Source organism: Petaurus breviceps, unplaced genomic scaffold (assembly GCF_028583685.1).
Source record: "Petaurus breviceps papuanus isolate PSGF00001 unplaced genomic scaffold, PetGlider_PUasm1.0 115, whole genome shotgun sequence".
NCBI lineage: Eukaryota > Metazoa > Chordata > Mammalia > Diprotodontia > Petauridae > Petaurus > Petaurus breviceps.
Window position 1 is genome coordinate 68534 of NW_027185612.1, and position 15044 is coordinate 83577.

General features: G+C 41.4%; 1 protein-coding gene across 1 annotated transcript in view; it reads left to right on the plus strand.

The window, feature by feature from the left end:
• Positions 1-200: 200 nt before the first annotated feature.
• ZNF398 (zinc finger protein 398) overlaps positions 201-15044 on the plus strand; it is a 37142-nt gene continuing 22298 nt past the window's right edge. The window contains exons 1-2 of the mRNA XM_069083045.1: positions 201-591; positions 10691-11071. Coding sequence (XP_068939146.1) covers positions 568-591; positions 10691-11071 — 405 coding nt within the window. The 5' untranslated portion in view covers positions 201-567. The remainder of the gene's footprint in view (positions 592-10690; positions 11072-15044) is intronic.

The window sequence follows — 15044 nt, forward strand, 5'->3', positions numbered from 1 at the left end:
CACACGCCTCCCGGGTGGCTGCCCCGGGCTCCTGGCTCCAGCCCGCGTTTTCGCGTTTTGAACGCGCCTGGGGCGAAGGCTCTCGCGACCTCCGGCGTCCTTTCGCCAGCGCAGCCCCTCAGAGGCGGCGCTGCTGCTGTTCGCTCTTACCGCCGGCAGAGGGCGCTGTGGGGGCCGGGCCTGCCGGGAGGGCCAAACAGTGTGTTGGAAGGAGTCAGTTCCCAGAGTGCACTCGGGGTCCACAAAGCAACAGCTGGGCTGCTGCGGAGGAGCCGGGCCCTCGGGAGCCGGAGCTTGGCTAGATTTGGGGCCGGGCCGCAGCGGCTGCGGAGGCGGAGGCAGCGCAGCTGGGGCCGGCCCTTCGGAGCTCACAGCGGCCCTCCCTCGGCTGACTGCCCTAACGGAGGCCCCGGAGCCCGGGCCGAGCCTGCCGCAGAGAGCCCCGCGGGTTCCGGGAGCGGAGCGAGAGGAGGAAGGAGGAGGAGGGGAAGGGGAAGAGCCCGACGCCCCGGAGCCTTCCAGCGCGCGCCGCAGCCTCCCCGGGGCCTGGGAGCGAGACCGAGGGCCATGGCCGAGGCGGCGCCTGCTCCGGTGAGAAATGCCCCCGCACGGGCCTGGCTGGGAGCGGGCGGGCGGCCCGAGGGAACAGGCGGGGGGACCTTCCCCCTGGGCAAAGTTAGGCCCCCGCTCCTGACAGCAGCACCTCCGCTCCACTGAGGGGACCCCTGAGAGGGGAACAGCCAGATCCCGGGGGTTTTGTCAGCTGTGGGAGAGGGAGGACGCGAAAGGAAGCATGCTCCCCTCGGCGCCTGTGCGCTTGTGCTGGGGAGGCCGGATTCCTTTGGTCAGGCTTAGGGGATGTGTCTGTCGGTCTGTCAAGCGTCCACAGTCCTCACCGGGCCTCCGGGAGCGACTTGGAAATCTTTCTCATTGTGCAGGGATGGAGAGAGGGAGAGGAGGGAGAAAGGATGGATGGAGAAGGGAAAGAGGGTATCTTCATACAACTAATAGCATCGGAACCCACAACCTTGCAGGAGCTCTGTGAGGGCCAGAACAGAGAGAAGCTGGTTTAGCCACGCTCATAAATGGTCTCCATGAACATTTGGAATCCCTCGCATTGCGTGGACCACTTAGACTGTGTGAGCTCCTTGAGAGCAAAGACTATCTTTTGCCTCTTTTTGTATCCCTGGCACCCAAGCACACAGGGAGGTGGCATAGTGGAGACTAGACCCCCTGGCCTGGACCCAGGAAAACCTGAATTCAAATTTCACCTCATACACTTCCTATCTGTGTGACCCTGGGCCAGTCACTCAGCTTCTGTTTTCTTTAGTTTTCTCGTGTGCAAAATGGGGATAATAATAGCACCTTTCTCCCAGAGTTGTGGTGAATCAATTAGATAATATTTGTAAAGCACCTGGCACATAGTAATGGCTATGCAAGTGTTAGTTATTATTATTATTATTAACTGACTTCTCAGTACATAAGAATTTCTTGATACCACCATAGTACTGAGTTAACATTATAAAGTTCTCTTGTAAAAGTTAGATTGAACAGAAAAGAATCTGTGATCCTTTCTTTAATTTTCTGTATGGAACCAAACACACTGGGATGAGATCCACTGGGTAGAAGAAATGCTCTATTATAGTAAATACAGTTGTGGTGAGGTTTTGGTTAACCTTGAGAGGTCAGTGGTATAAATAATTATCCCCATTTTATATTTTGAAAATAGTCTTATTTTAGGTGGTTTGCCCATAGTCTTAGTATCATAAATTTAGAACTGGAAAGAGCCATAGAAAGTATATAGTCCAATTTCTCCCTTTCCCCATTTTACAGATGTGGAAATTGAGGACCAGAGAAGTTATATGACTTACCAAGGTCACACAGGTGGTGACAAATGTTCTAACCTATATCCTCCGACTTCAAACCACCATTCTTCGGCTTCCTATTGGTGCTCAGTCACACATGTAACAAGTGTCCAGAGGAGAGGTTTGAATTCCAGTCCTTGTTCTGCTGTATGTGCAGCAAGACAAGAATGGCCATCCACTCTTTCTTTTTCCTTTTCCACAACTGTGAGGAATATGGAAATAAGTTTTACATGATAACATATGTATAAACTATATCAAAGTGCCTACTATTTTCAGAAGAGGGGAGGGAAAGGAGGGAGAGAGAAAAATTTGGAACTCAGAATCTTGTAAAAATAAATGCTAAAAGTTTTCTTGACAGGTAATTGTGGGAAAAATAAAATACAATTTAAAGCAAAAAAAAAATGGGGATCCACATTCTTGTTTGAGGTTCATCTGTCTACCTTCATGGAACAGAGTAGGCAAGTTCCTCAGATACTAGGTCCATGTCTGGAATTTGTGTATTATTATTCTTCCTTGCCCTGGAAAAGTATGGTTTTGCCATGTGCAATGCAATGCCATTATGCAGATGCTGTAGTCCCTGTCTAGGGGAATTCAGGGGTCCTGTATTTCAGAAGCTACATTGCCAAACAAACATAAAATGACAAAATATCTGAGTTCCACAGTATAATATTCAAATAGGTCATTGCCCACCAGGAGTTTCTGATTCATTTATTTATAGGATCATAGATTTAGAGCTAGAAGGAATGATGGCAAAGGGTTAGGTATTAGACATACAGAAAAGCTGACCTCATTCTCTAAGAACTTAGAATGATAAAAAGATGGTAATAATACTAAAGAAATTAAATAGCCATGTTTTAAGGGAGGATGGTATTACTGCAAAGAAGAGGTCTAAGTAAAATGATATGCAAACTTTGATGATGAGAAAGATTACTTTTGGCTGAGGATGTCAGAAAAGTTTTCATGAAAGAAGTGACATCTAAGTTGGACCTTGAAAGACATTAACACATAAAGGGAGGGAAGGGGGAATCATGGGGGATTAACATAAATGTACAAAGTTGGGCTACAACATAATGAGAAAGGAATATAGAAAATAGTTTTGACTGGGAAAATAAAGTATGTGAAGGGGGGGAGTAATATGAGATAAGGCTGGAAAAACATGTTGAAACTACATTGTTTTGATTCCCAGGATCCGGAGTTTGTTTTGTAGGCTAAAGGGTAGTACTGAAGATTTTAGTTTAATGAAATGACTTGATCAAAGCAGTGTATTAGATAGATTATGCAGACAGTGTTGTGAAAAATGCATTGGAGAGGTTATAATCTGGAGGCATGAATTTAGGTGGCTGCTACACTCTGTGGCATACACTAGGGTGTGTACAGCTGAAATGGACAGAAAGAAACTGCCAAGACAGGACTTGGCAGCTGGGGGCAGGGAGTGAAGGCTCCAGAATGATTCTGAGGTTTCAAGTTTATTGATGAGGACAGTAGTGATACCTTTAGTAGAAATGAAGGGGAGGACCAACAGTTTTATATGTGTTGTTTGAAGCACCAATGGGACCTCCAGGTATAGACACCAAATCAGTTGGAAATATGGGGCAGGATCTCTTGGGGAGAAGTAGGTGTGAATTGTCCTCATATCAATAAATATTTCAACAAATTATTGGATAGGAATATAAAGAGAAAAATCAAATAGTTACTGCCTTCATGGAATTTACAGTTGAAGGACTAGTCTTTTCATCAGAGTGGGCCACATTTGTCATTTACATAAATGTGCAGTATTCCACATTCCTTGAAGTCCAGGAATCTTCTAGTCAATGGCTACTAGAGTGCCAGGTTAAGAACCTCTGTCCTCTAGGCAACAGGAAGCCCCAGGTTGGTTCTATAGAGGAGTTGCATGATCAGTTAGGTGTGGAAGGAAAATTACTTTAGCCATAGTATTCATCTGGCAACTAACTGGATACATGGGGTGAGGGAGAGACTAGGAAAATGCCTACATTAAGAACCTGAGATAATAGAAGGATGGCGGTAAAGTAAATATACAATTTTTCCATATAGAAAGATATATTGAATGGGAACCATGAAGCACATGGACCATCCAGGAAAATTCCTGGCTAAGTATATAAATTAGTCTATCAAATGGCTTCCATTCACAGATAATAGAATCCTTAATAATTGTACTAAAAATTTAAAACATAAAATTTCTTCATATATGTGATAATTGAAGACATGGTATCAAGAAAGAGTATAAAGACGACCCTGAGGGAGATAAAACCCATATTAAAGGAGCAGAAGTAAAATGGGGTAGCAGAGGAGCTTAAGGAGGGAAGACCTGGACTGTCGTGGAAACTAAGGGAAGAGAGAGTATGAAGTGGGAAAGGCTGCTCAGAGGTATCAAATATTGCAAAAAAGGTCAAGAACAAAGAAAGAAGAAAAAAAGCTTCTTGGATTTAGTGGTGCAGAAGTTATTAGTGACCTTGGGAAGAGCATTTTCTGTAGGATAGAGGGGGAAGAATTCAAATTGCAAGGAGTTAAGGAAAATATCCAGTAAGGAAGTTGAGACACTCTATGAACGTTTGTTTTTTTGTGACAGTGAAATGTGGGGGAGAGGAGTTAGGATGTTATGTTGGGGGTGGGTTGCAAAGTCAAGGTTTTTTTGTTTTGTTTTGTTTTGTTTTTTAAGATATGAAAGCTAGAAACTTATTTGTAGGCCAAGGAGAAAGCGCTTAATGGTGCTTGTGACAAGAAATCACTGATGAAGCAAGATAATAGAGGAAACTGGAGAGAATGGAATCAGAGGCGTGGAGGGGTTAGCCTTGGAAAGTAGTATGACTGTTTTTCCTTTGAGATTATAGTAAAGAAAAGGAATGGAAGAGGAGGACATTGAGAGCTTTAAAGGAATAGTAGAAGGTAGCTGATAGCAACCATTTGCTGCGTGTAGGGAGGGAATGATGTTACAGACTTAGGGAGAAAAGAAAAGGTTAACAGATGAATAAAAAGTTACATAGGATAAGTTTGTAGGGGGTTCAGTCAGCCTGATTTTGTGATTTTTCTCCTCCATTGTTCAGACGGCTAGGAAGAGGAGGCAGTTAGTTGAACTGGCTAGAATTGAGTTGTCAAGTTAGGAATGATAGAAGATCAATGGAGCAGGAGATTGAAGAATGGGTAAGAAGACATTATTGAAATGGCTGACCATAGAATCAGTACTAAATAGAAAATTACCAATGATCTCTTAATTGTCAAATCTCATGGTCTTAACCCTCATCCTCTTCATCCTTCTCAACCTGTCATTTTTGACATTTAACCACCCAATTTTTGGGTTTTCCTAACCTTACTGTCTACTTTTACCTGTCTTTCTGCTCTGTAGTCTTCTTTGGTAGTTCATTATCCATATCACACCCCATAACTATGGGTGTTCCCTAAGATTCTGTGTTAGGCCCTCTATAATATTTGAATAGCCACATCAGCCTGTGTGGAGTTAAGTAGCATCTCTAAGCAGACACACACACACACACACACACACACACACACACACACACATTCTCTCTCTCTCTCTCTCTCTCTCTCTCTCTCGTCTCTCCTCTGGGCTTCAGTCCTGTATCACTGATTGTCTATTGGACTCTATGTATATCCCTGAAATATCTCAAACTTCATGTGTCCAAAACTGTACTCCTTATTTTCACCCCTCCCTCTCCAACCTTCCCTCCCAACCTTTGCCATTCTTATTAGATGCAGTACCACCTTCTGTTCTCTCAGGTTCTTAATGTAGGCATTTTCCTGGTCTCTCCTTCACTCCATGTATCCTGTCAGTTTCCAGATGAATACTACTGCTGAAGTAATTTTCTTTTAGCACCTAACAAATCGTGCAACTCCCCTGTACAACCAACCCCAGGGCTTCCTGTTGCCTAGAGGACAGAGGTTCCTTAACCTTGTATACATGAATTTTGAAAAAATATTTTAATATGCCTTTATTAATTTTTTATATCAGCATAGTTTCTTCTACTATCTTTCCCTCTTCTCTTCCCAAAGAAACATCCAGTATAACAAATAGTATGTTTCTAAAGACCAAGTGGGGGGAGGGAACAGGCATAAATTAATATGTTTCAGGAACTCTGCTAAGCACTTTGCAAATATTATCTCATTTGATCCTCACGGCAACCTTGGGAAGTAAGTGATATTATCTCCACTTTATGAATGGGGAAATCAAAGCTAACAGAGGTTAAGTGACTTGCCCAAGGTTACACAGCTAACCAGTGTCTGAGGCTGGATTTGAACTCAAGTCTTCCTGACTCCAGACCTTCAACTCTTATCATTTTATTCTAGCTGCCTAGAAAAAAAAAGTGGAAAAAAACCCTAATCATTATGTAGAAAATGTGAAAATATGTGTAATGTACTACACTTGTGGACCTTATACTTTTGCAAAAGGGTGGAAAGGGAATATTTTCTCATATCTTTTCTTTTTTGAGCCATGTTTCTTCTTTATAGTTTTGCAACATTCACTTTTTAAAAAATAATTCTTTCCTTTTACATTATTGTAGTAATTGTACATAATGTTTTCTTATCTCTGCTTACTTCACTTTGCAGAAGTGATCCATGACCTTTTAAAAATATTTCTATAACTATATTTCAATATAATTTGTTTCCTTTTTAATTTTATGCATTTTATTGTATGCATCTAAAAGTATTCTTCTAAGAAGGGATGGCTTACCAGACTGTAAGACAGGTCCAGAACACAAAAAAGATTAAGAACCTTTGCTCCAGGATAAAATATAAATGCTTCTGGTTAGTTTATAAAGCCCTAAACAATTTGATGCCAGCCTCATGGAAGCTTTTTTGCTTTTGCACTCTGTAATATAGCTATATTGACTTCCTCTTTGTTCTTTACACACAACACCACATCTCCCATTTCCCTGCCTTTGTACTTGTCTACCCACATGCATAGAATGTGCCTCTCTCCATATTGCTACCTCATAGTGTCTCTATTTTCCTTCAAGGCATAGCTGTGTTCCCCAATTGATAAATGGACAAAAGATAGGAATAGCCGGTTTTCAGAGGAAGAAACCCAACCTATCAAAAGCCATATTTAAAAAATGCTGTACATCACTAATAGAGAAATGGAATTTAAAACAATTCTGAAATACTACCTCTTATCTGTCAGATTGGCAAAATTGACAAAGTGAAAATGATAAATGCTAGAGAGGCTATGGAAAAACAGGTAAATTAATGCATTATTGATAAAGCTGTGAATTAGTCTAATCATTTCAAAAGCAATTTGGAAGTATGCCTCAAAAGCTTTTAAACTATGTGTATCCGTTGACTTACTGATACCACTATAAGATCTATATCCCATAAAGATCAAAAAAAAGAGGAACAAGACTTCTATATACAAAAATATTGATAGCTCTTTTTACAGTGGCAAAGAGTTGATAACTGAGGGTACCCATCAATTGTGGAATGGCTGAACAAGTTATAATATATTAATTTAGTGGAATATTATTATGCTGTAAGAAATATGAAAAGGGTAGTTTCACAGAAACCTGTCACCTTGGAGAACAGTGAATACAGTAACAACAATTGGTAAAAACAAATAACATTGAAAGATTTAGGAAATCTAATCAACACAATGATCAGTTACAATTTAAGAGGACTCATGATGAAGCATGCTACCCACCTCCAAATAAAGAGTTGATGGACTCAGAGTATAGAATGAAATGTATGTACATGTACAAAACCAATGTAGAATTTCTTTGAATTTTTTATACATGTTTATGACAGGTTTTTTTTCCCTTGATCTCTCCATTGGAAGGAGAGAGTAGGTAGGAGGAAGAATATGAGGATCTGAAATTAAATTTTAGTTTAAAAACATATGGCTTAGGGGCGACCAGGTAGCACAGAGAGTAAGAGCACCGTCTCCAGTGTCGGGATGATGTGGGGATCGAATCCGGGCTCCAACACTTAGCACCACACTCAGAAATAATTGGCTGTGTAACCTTGAGCAAGTTACTTAACCCCGAATGCTTAGGGGTGGCCAGGTGGCTCAGCGAGTAAGAGCACCAGCACACTGGGGATCGAATCCGGGCTCCGACACTTAGCACTACACCCAAAAATAACTGGCCGTGTAACCTTGAGCAAGCTACTTAACCCCGATTGCTCAAAAAAAAAAACCCAACAACATATGGCTTAAACACTACTTTCTGCATTAGGCCTTTCCTGAGCCACTCGGCTCTTCCAAACCACCTTGAAATCCTTTATATATATTTGTGTTCATTTTCTATTTAGCTATATGTATTTACATATGTACTTGTTTTATTCCTTCATTACATTGTAAGCTCCTTGCAAGAATTGTTTGTGTACTTGTATCCTCAGTGCCTGGAACATAGCAGATTCTTAATACTGCTGATTAATTGAAGAGAAGTATAGTAAGAATAGGATTTCTAAAATTAGAAAATAGGGAGAAATTGAAGTATTGACAGCTCATGATAAAGAGGAAAGAAGAAGAGAGAGGAAGGCTTTATTAAGTGGCTACTGTGTGCCAGATACCATGTTAAGCACTTTTACAAATAACTCATTTGATCCTTACAACAACTCTGTGAGGCAAGTGCCGTTATTAGTATCTTCATTTTTACATTTGAGAAAAACTGAGGCAGACAAAGTTTACACAGCTAGTTGCATAGCTAGTAAGTGTCTGAGGCTATATTTGAGCTCAGGTCTTCCTAACTCCAGATCCAGTGTTATATCCATTTCACCATCTAGCAGTCTACAAGAACAAGTATGGGAGAAATAAGGGAGTAGGAGAGACAAAAGCACAGCTGGTTATGGTCAGAGGGAATTTCAGAGTTAAAGATTTTGCAGATATAGCAGTTCGGTGTAATGGTGAGGTCTCAGGTTGGTTATTGCACTGTGTGTGTGTGGCTGCAATAAAATGAATGGAAGATGATGATCGCAGAATTTAAGGCGTTCAGTGAACTGTGAGGATATGGTGTTAAAAGGTCATTGGACACCTTGTAAAAATGTCATTAAAAGTGAAGAGCTGTTTAAAAAAAAAGTCCGGGCAACTAGGTGGTGCGGTGAGTAGAGTGCGGCCCCGGAGTCAGGAGGTCTTGAGTTTGAATCTGGTCTCAGACACTTAACACACTGTTATGGTGATTATGGTTTCGGTTCGGATTCGCTCCCACAAATGACACAGTCTTAAGAGAGGAAGGAGTTTTATGGAACATAGAAACAAGGAAGCTTAAATCGGCACCAGCAATACAATATTCCTAGCACAATTAAAGCAAGCATAACTAAAATAAGAACTAAGAATAGTAAGAGGAAAGAAAACATCACCGATTCGGGGGAGCACCAACTCTGGGGAATCCCGGGGTACAGCCTTTGAGTCCCGAATGGGAGGGTCCCAGTCAGAGCGTCCTCTCCATGGGTGAGATCTGAAGAGGCTCAGGGAATTGGGTATTTGTATGGGAGAAGAACAAAGAAGGCTTGACCAAGATAATTGGTTCCTTGCCAGATATTGCTTAATTCTTTCGGATGTTTGTGCAACCGGGACGAGCAGCATGTGTTTTTCATAGGTGTTATCAAGTAACAGTCGTTGAGAGAATAGCCAGTTCTCACAGTACTGTCTACTCCAGGAGGGGCTAGTTCCTGGGGTATGCTGCTAAGTCACGTGATACAAGTTCAGGTCACACAAAGGACAGAGCGAACTCACAATCTTCTTAACTATGGACTATTGTTAATTCACACACACACAAACCTAGCCATGTGACCTTGGGCAAGTTACTTAACCCCAATTGCCCTCCAAAAAGCAAAAAAAAAAAAAAGTCATTGGTGAGTATATTGAAGTCTCTCCCAAGTTGAGGGCAAGAGAAGAGTTGGAGGCAAGGACTATGAACCACGCACCAAAGTAATGGAGAAAAGTGGAAGAGTATCCAAGAAGTTAGTTGATGACAGTGACAGGGACCTGAAAGAATGCTGTGTTAGGACTCAGAGGACTCAGTTTTTATTCTTGACTTATTTGACTTTGGGCTGGCTAGTCTTCCTCCCTGATTCTCAAATTCCTCACCTATAAAATGAGCTAGTATCATAATAACTGAGAGAGCTACCTTATTATCCATCATAAAGATCAAATGAGATGATGTATGTATGCTTAGTAAACTTTAAAGTTTACAGAATAAGTGTATTCCTTTTTCTGAATAGAAGGTGAGAAGGCCTTTAAATATTTGAAGATCACTGTCATGTTTTCCATTAATCTTCTCTGAGCCTCTGTTTTCTCATCTAAAAAATAAAAATGATAATATATGTACTACCAGCTTTACAGACTTGTTATGAAGTGCTTTCTAAAATTTAAAAGTATGTTATTTTCATTTTCAGCTTCATTCAAACTAAACACTCCTAGTTCCTTTATTCTTTATTTGAATGAAATAGTCTAGAGTCTGTCAGTGAAAAGTTGGACTGTCAAGGCCTCTTTATATTTACCTCTAGCCCTTGTACTTATTTGGGTCTCCCTCAGAGGTCATTGAACCTAAGGGAAACCCATGGGGTGGGCAGTATATCTTGCCATGCCATTTCAGCTTGACAAGTACAGATGGGGTAATAATGACTTGAGCCTCCTGAATATCTCCAGAAGATAACATTTGGCTTTATTTCTCATCAAAATTAATCCCAAATGTGGTGATGTTTATCCCTAAGTACATTCAAATGCAAATGCTGTATTCAGATGAGGACTCAAGGAAGCATCATTCTTTATCTGACCTTGTCATGGAAGGAGATTTCACAGAGTTTTGAACTGATGCTGTCACTAATGTTCACTGCCATATTCTTTTTCTCCTGGCAAACAGATTCCAGAATGGGAATCAGAGTGTACCACCTCACTGCAGTCCCTCCCACTGCCGAGTGAGGCCCACCTGCAGACGGCAGCTATCTCCCTATGGACAGTTGTGGCAGCAGTTCAGGCTGTAGAGAGAAAGGTGGAGGTGCACAGCCGGCGGCTTCTGCATTTGGAAGGGAGGACGGGAGCATCCGAGAATAAGCTGAACAACTGTGAAAAAACAGTGGCGGACCTTGGGAACCAGCTGGAGGGAAAATGGGCTGTGTTGGGGACCCTGCTCCAAGAGTATGGGCTGCTGCAGCGGAGGCTAGAAAACATGGAGAACCTGTTGAGAAATAGGAATTTCTGGATCCTCCGGCTTCCCCCAGGTATTAAAGGAGATATCCCAAAGGTAATAACATCACATCTGTGACTACAAGTAAAATGCTTGTACTAGTAAAGGATGTTCGTTAATTTTGATCCGTCAGTTAATTGAACTTTTCTATTTTGGTTTTTTATTGTTTAAAAAAAATACTAAACTGAGGGAATCTTGAAGTTATTAAATGTGTTTATCTCACATATGTTCTCTTGTGGCCTGTGCAAGTGTCCAATACTCGTTTCTTCCTGTCAGCTTGTAATATTTTCTCCTTGACATGGGGAACTCTGGAATTTGGCTATAATATTCCTAGTAGTTTTCTTTTTGGGATCTTTTTCAAGAAGTGATCAGTGAATTCTTTCAATGTCTATTTTGCCCTCTGGTTTTAAAATATCAGGGCAGTTTTCCTGGAGAATTTCTTGAAGGATAATTTGTAGGTTCTTTTTTTTGATCATGGCTTTCAGGTAGTCCAATAGTTTTAAAATTCTCTCTCCTGGATCTGTTTTCCAGGTCAGCGGTTTTTCCAATGAGATATTTCACATTGCCTTCTATTTTTTAATTTGTTTGCATCTGTTTTATAGTATCTTGATTTCCCATAAAGTCATTAGCTTCTAATTGCTCCAGTCTAATTTTGAAGGAATTATTCTCTTCAGTGAGTTTTTGAAATTCCTTTTCCATCTGGCACATTCGACTTTTTTTAAGGCATTCTTCTCCTCATTGGCTTTTTGGACCTCTTTTGCCATTTGAGTTAGTCTACTTTTCAAGGTGTTATTTTCTTCAGAATTTTTTTGGGTCTCCTTTAGCAGGCAGTTGACTTGCTTTTCATGATTTTCTTGCATCATTCTCATTTCTCTTCCCAGTTTTTCCTCCACTTCTCTTACTTGATTTTCAAAATCCTTCCTGAGCACCTCCATGACCCACATGTGACCAGTTCATATTTTTCTTGGAAGCTTTTGATGCAGGAGTTCTGACTTCATTGTCCTCCTCCAGTTTCATGCTTTGATCCTTTTTGTCCCCACAAAAAGATTGTATGGTCTGATTGCACTTCCTTATCTTGCCAGTTACTTGACTTTTGGGCTCTTTGCCATGGTAGAACTCTGCTTACGGGGTGAAGAGAGCTTTGTCCCAAATTGCTGGGGTTTTTGCAGCTGCCAGAGCTATTAGTTGGGCACCCTTTCTATAGTCCCCACAAGCTGTGGCTTACTGGCCACACACCCCAGGACCTCCACCCAAGATAGAGAGATCCAGGGGTGGCTAGGTGGCTCAGTGAATAGAGCACCGGCCCTAGAGTCAGGAGGACCTGAGTTCAAATGTGGCCTCAGACACTTGACACACTTACCAGCTGTGTGACTTTGGGCAAGTCAATTAACCCCAGTTGTCCTCCAAAAAGCAAAAAAACAAACAAACAGTAAAAAAAGATAGTGATCCAGATCCAGGCAGGTCAAAGCATGAGTGATTACTCTCAGAATGGTTGCTTGGTCTCCCTACGATCTGCAAGTCAGGAGCTTTGAAAGTAGCCACTCGGCACTGCTGCGCCTCCCACCGCTTTTCTTCCCAGGGGCAGGGGCTGGACCTCATTGTTCCTTTACCCTTACAACAGAGTTCCACATTGACTTTTTATTTTTTCTTTGGCGTTTATGGGTTGAGGAGTATGGAAACTGCCACAGTTGCTGGTGATTCACTTTCCTCAAGTTTGCTCTGGCTGATCTGGGTGCTAGTTGTGGCGGTGTGTCTGGGCCAGCGTGGCTCACCTGGGGACTGCACTCGACTCCCAGAGCACTGTAATAGGCCTTTCCTGTCAGCCTGCCAGGCCTCCTTCAGCAGGAGATTTGTTTCTCTCTGTCTCTTTGTGGGTTCTGTAGCTTTAAATTTGTTTAGAGTCATTTTTTTTACAGTTATTGGAGATGGTTGAAGCTGGAGCCCACGCCAAGTTTGTGCTTTTACTCTGCCATCTTGGCTCCGCCCTGACTCTAAGAATTCTGTTAGAATGAGTAACATGCTAGAAATCATGTTGTAAGTGCACAGAAGGCTACTAGTGACAAACCAGTCTATGAATAGATCAGTTAATTAGCAAGGAAAAAGAAATATCTGACATTAAGGTGTGAAACCTATATAATCAATTTCTAAACTATGCCCATTGTCAGTTTCAGTGGCAGAGTATACCACTTCTTTCTCCTAGCAAATTATGTATCTGTGAAGCTCTTGGTATAAAGATTTCATTTTTAAAAGATGGTGTTGGAAAGAATCATCTGGAACTAACTTTCTGAGACCCTGAGAGAATTAAATACCTAGTAAATTATATCCGAAGTGGGGTGAGGAGGTGGGGTGGGGTGCGTTCAACAGAAATACAGCTGGGGTACCTTTACAAATAAGTTTCTAGGAGTTGTCCAGGAAAGATCAGTTAACTATAATTCTGCCATGTTTCTGTACCATCAGAGGTGAGTAGGGACTGGGAGATTTCATAAGTTCCCATGGCTCCAGTCATCTACCAATACCTGATATCTTGTCCCCAGAATACATTGGGGTGATGCAAAAAGAAAAGCACTTAACTTACCAGACATTTATATAATACCTACTAAGTGCTACTATGGCTACAAAGATAAAAATGAAACCATCTTAAAATGATTACATTCTTCTGGGGCAATCTGACGTGTAATGCAGATAAATAAATGTTAGGGAATCTGAGAAGAGAGAGCACTGACAGCCAGGGGGATCAAGAAGGGTTTTGACTAGGAGGTGACCTGAGCCAAGCTTGGAAGGAAAGTAAGGATTCAAAGAGCTAGGAGTGAGGAGGGAGGGTGTTCCAAGAATGGGGAAATATCCAGTGCAGAGGTGCAGGGAAAGATGCAGTGCTGTCATTGGGAAATAGCTAGTAGGTGAATTTGGCTAGAATCCAGAATGTATAAAGGGGGATAATATGAAATAAACCTAGATAGGTTAATTTGTACCTAGACAGTGACATTTGGGAAGGAGGGGAATCAGCCTTTGTTCAGTCTGTTTAACCAGAATAAAAGTTCTAGGACCTCTCTATATATGGTTCTCTGGTTTCCTCTTAATTTACTAGCCAAAGTTAATGCAGAACCCAGCCATAAACCAGGATTTGAACTCAGGTTTTCTGACCTCAGATACATTGCTTTTTAACCATTATGCCTTGGGGAGAAAGGACAGGACTCTAGAAATGAAACAATAGTACTACAAAGTAGTAGATAATGGGAATATTTGTTGTGTGTGCACAGGAAGTGGGGAGACTAGTATTATAAAAAGCATTTTGTTACTAATTTTATTTCAACAAATACTTAAACATTTATTTAAGTATCTGCTATGTGTAAATACTGTACTGCATTGTAGAAATATAAAGACAAATGAAATAGTACCTACTCTCAAGGAACTTCTGTTCTATTGGAGGACATTACATATGTTTCTTTCTTTCTTTTTTTTTTTTTTTTTTGCTGTTTGGAGGGGGAAGGTTGGGTGATTGGGGTTAAGTGACTTGCCCAAGGCCACACGACTAGTAAGTGTTAAGTGTCTGAGGCCAGATTTGAACGCAGGTCTTCCTGACTCTAGGGCCAGTGCTCTATTCACTGTGCCACCTAGTCACCCCATGTTTCATTATTTTAGCACATACTGATCTTATCAACTTGGGTACTCCCTCCAACAGTGCAAGTTGCCACCCAAACACACCTTAAGAACTGTACACCTCATGCAGTTGTCATTCTTCTGATTTCTTCTCCCTAAAGATTCCCCCCAGTGCATTAGAGAGAGGCTGTTTAACATGGTGTGGGTACCAGGACAGCTCTCTGGGTCTCTACCTGGTATTGTAACACTTCTGTTTAACCAGCCCATTTCCTTTTCCAGCCATGTATTTCCTTCATGATAATCTTTACAGACCTTCTTTCATGCAGGCTATTTTTAATAATATGTTGTGGTATATATTAAACCATTTTATTGCCCTTTGGATTATCCACAGTTTTGATTCTTTGAAGATTATGGCTTGACTGTGTGTTTGTTA